The 4,222-nt window shown below is 38.5% G+C and overlaps 1 protein-coding gene across 1 annotated transcript in view; it reads right to left on the reverse strand.

Annotated features, from left to right (window-relative positions):
• The window catches only part of SVEP1 (sushi, von Willebrand factor type A, EGF and pentraxin domain containing 1), a 177,261-nt gene that overhangs the window by 113,694 nt on the left and 59,345 nt on the right, over window positions 1-4,222 (reverse strand). Inside the window, 1 exon segment of the mRNA XM_019635789.1 lies at window positions 172-413. Within this exon segment, the coding sequence (XP_019491334.1) occupies window positions 172-413 (242 nt within the window).

A 4,222-nucleotide genomic window follows, 5' to 3' on the forward strand; every position in this document is an offset into this window, starting at 1 on the left:
AACTTCAGTGACTTGGAAAACTAGATTCTGGTGTACAAGTTTTTTTAACCAATGGAGAGGCATGAAATAACATATTTATGTGTATACCTATATCTCTGTGCATCTCTATATATGAATGTGTATTTATATTCATTATGAGTTAATTTTTAGTTCTAGGTCTTTGCAGAAAACAGGAGACATCAGAGCACAAGAGAAATCAATCACCAAAGGCACCATGCCTCTCAGGAACTTACCCACACACCGGGGTTCTGGACCATCCCACTGGGAGTTTCCTTGACAGGTAAGCTTAGCACTTCCTTCTAGTCTGTACCCTTCACTGCAGGTAGCCAAACACGTTGTCCTGTAGGACATATCCCCTGTGGAGCAGCTGAGGTGGCCATGTTTGGGTTGACGGAGATGAGGGCATGTTTTTACTACATAAAATGAATACAATTAGATCACATTACACTGAATAAAGGCAAAAATAATAATTATAAGTTTAATAATGCTGACACATTGCAAGCAAGAAATCTTTTCTTAAAATGGTTAAAGTAAGTCACACACCAAAATTTTTTGAGTTATTACTAGACAATTAAAAGCCTGTGTTTTATCAAATGCATTGCTCAAGCAATATCAATGCGTTCAGCCATCTACCCATAGGTTTGCAATCTAAACTGTTTAAAGAATCTCGCCCTAAATGGATGATACATGTTTGTAGATTGGGATGTGCTTGACAAACGGAGGTATGTGCAGCCCTCAGCTGGGTCTTCTCTCTGATTTTCCAGGCTATGTTACAACAAAAGGAAGGGGTCTTTTCCAGGAAAGAGATTTCAGGTTCATGATCAACTCGATTCTCAGATCTCACCGGCACATCCTGGGCCTTTTAATGACCCCAGCATCTGCAAAGCTGCTCCACATTTGCAATTTTAATCTCCTGTATTCTACTCTCTGACCACACTCTGGTCCTTTTAGCTTTTTCATGCTTTTCTTCCTGGACACTTACTTCAAATCCTAGTTCATGACCCTAATCTTGACTTAGACATTAACATCATTTTATTTGTGTTTGCTGCTGTGGCAGTAAGTGTTAGTTGCACACCAATGACCATTCTTCCCAGCAGGATTCAGCATAGTAATATGCCCAGCTAAAAGATAACTCCACACCTCCATTGCAATGAGTGACAGTCAGTGCGCTATAAGCTGAAGTTTTGTGGGACTTCTAGAAGAGCTTTTTAATGGGGACTGTCTCAACTGAGAGAATATTTTTTTTGTTTTCTCCTCTCTCTTCCTTCTTTGTCCTGAAATACGGACATGAGTGATAGTAACCCCAGGATATTACAGTGTATAAGTATAGGATAACATGGGATAAATATCACGCACTAAGATGGTATAACAAAAAAATAAAAGAAGCTTGGCTCTCTGATGACAATGGAGCTACCACACCAGCTTTGGATGACCTACTTCTGCCTTTTCTTTTAGATGAGGGAGCAATACGCTCTTCATTGGCTAAGACATTGTTATTTGTCTCTTTGATAACAGTAGTTATACACAATTCCTAATTCCCTCTGTCCAGCATCCATTCACGTTTCCTTTGTTAATGTTCTAGGGAAAGATTTCTCCCACTTTCAGCTCATGGGATTTGTGTGTGAGCTCTAGTCCTCCTCAGAGGTACGGCACGGGACCAAGGACCACATTTCCCTTATCTGAGAAGTGAGCAGGTACAACTGGTGACACATTTCCTGTCTTTACCAGCTTTGAACCACTGTGAAAGGGCAGCCAGAAGAGATTTACTATGCCCTAGATGAGGGAAATGCCTCCGGGCCTCAGTCAGCCTTACAATCACCAGCAGTGGAAGTGCCATGAAGTGTACAGAGGAACCTGTATCTTTCTGGTGCCGCCATTTCTAACTCTCTAGCCTCAACATTACATCACAGAAGCCACAAGAGGACACTTGAACTGCTCCTGCTTCTGCAGGTTCCCAAATGACGTCTGTGCTCTGAGTTCTCCTGGAAAAATTCCCTCACTACCCAGCCCACCAAAACCCCATAACATGTCTCAGAGTCCATCTCAGTGACTTCCATGATGCCCTATATTCCTGTTCATGATAATCTCTTAGGNCAGCATATTTAGTATCCATTTGAAAAGGAGGCAAATATTTGCATAAACCTTACCCTTTCCCCAGAGTTGTCTTTAGCAGTTGGGATTTGCCAGGTGATGTTAGCAGAGTCTTGCTGTTCTTCAGTTTTAGCCTCTATGTCCTTAGGACAGTTGATTTGAGGAGCCTCCACATCTGACTCAGAAAATACACAAATCAATAAATATGTTGATAAGGAATACTAAAATGAGATAAAAATACATTAATAGTTTGTGAATCATCTTTTACGTCCCAATTCCTGATTGATTTGGAATGCTCAACTGCCTTCAGGATAATTTATCTCAGCATGGCTTATGAGGACCTTCATGAATGGGTACATACTGACCTCAGCTTCATCTCTTACAAATCCCCTACTGGAACTCACTCGCCACCTTGAATATGCTCAGTCCCATGAAAGCACCATGGTCTTTCTTGAACCTCTGTCCATGTTCTTTTATTTGCCTGAATCATTGCCCTTTTCTCCCTTTACCTAGATAACTACTGGTTGGCCTTTAATTCTCAGCTTAGACACAAGCTCCCCAGGAAGCTCTCTCACCCCCTGGGTCCAATTTAGGTGCTCACTCCACAAGTTCCCAGAACTTTCTGTCCTTCCTAACTATAAAACTCAACACGACATTTTGAAATTGAATTTTCTACCCTCAATAGAATTTAAGTTCTTTGAAGGTCAGGATATTTCTTGTCCCATTACACTATATAACATCTGGTTTGTAACAGGTGCTTCATTAAATATTTTTTTAATGAAATACAGAAAAAAACAACAAAAAAAGGAATGTTAACTGTGGCACGAAGGAACTACACTTTAAAACATGGCTGTCAAGTAGAATTAATTAGTTGTGCTAAAAGGTACTCTCAGAACAAACAACAAATTAAAGTCAATGATATTTTTTGCAGTGTGAAACTTCGCAGTACAAATGCTGAATTATTGGGCTGTCGGAAAAGTCATGACATATTTTTTCTGTTTTTTGTTGCAAAAATGCGTCATGACTTTTCTGACAACCCAATAGATGTGCTAACATTACACATATCCACATTAATTACTATACAGCTAAGTTCTTATTATATAATGTAATAAATCCCCTTATATCAAGTTATGCTAAATTAGGTCTTCTGTAACTTGCAGTGGAATACATATATCTGAAATGATTTGATTTGTCTCTTGTTTCTTTACAATTTTATTTGATTTATATTTTCTTTTTTCTTGAAGGGGCTTATACTTGACAATTTTCCCCCACAAAAGTGCATTAGCATATTGGCTCTGAAAATCTGAAAAAGTATTTGATTTTCCCTCCACTCTTGAATAATAGCTTGACTGGATTTGGAATTTGAAGTTTATATCCATTTTCTCTCCCTATTCTTTGGACATTCTGGAATTTGGAGTTGTAAGAGAGAAGTGGAATGTGAGTCTGATCCTTGTTTCTTTCGTGCAATTTCTCTTTTCTCTCTGGAAACTTATTTAACACTTTGTCGTTAACTTTGGGCCTCAAAAATTTCACCAGAAGTATTAAAAATATGCCTGCCTAACCCTCAGGGGCTATTTTTGACCTAAACATTCATGCTCAGTGCAACTTTCTTCTACTGATAAGAAAATTCTCCTCCACTCCATTTCCTCTTTCTGCAACTCTTAATTAAATGGACAGTGGGGCTTCTTGATAGATCATTGCTATCTCTTCCATCTTTTTGGCTTGATCAGTTGGAACATTCAAGCTCTTTATTCTCTATTCTGAAGGACCCCTAAATTTGGTTCTTCAAATCACTAATTTTGTTTTCAACAACATTCGTTCCACTTTTTTTGCCCATTCTTTTAGAGATTTATGATATTTTTTACTTCTAAGAACGCTTGTTTTCAGTATCTCCCTTTTCATAGCAGTCCGTTCTTCATGTCAGTAAGATGGCCATGTTCTCCTGTGAATAATGGGATGCAGGTCTCAAAGTGCTGATAACTATGTTTTTTTAATTGATTTAGTCTTGCCTGCTTTATATCAGCCAGAAATTCCTCAAAGATTTTTGATGGAAAACTTATCTGATTTTTCAGCTCTAATATTATCCTTATTTTTATATTTCTTCTGTCATTGCCTGGCATATTGTAATTGG

Source organism: Hipposideros armiger, unplaced genomic scaffold (assembly GCF_001890085.2).
Source record: "Hipposideros armiger isolate ML-2016 unplaced genomic scaffold, ASM189008v1 scaffold_24, whole genome shotgun sequence".
In the NCBI taxonomy this organism is placed as follows: Eukaryota; Metazoa; Chordata; class Mammalia; order Chiroptera; family Hipposideridae; genus Hipposideros; species Hipposideros armiger.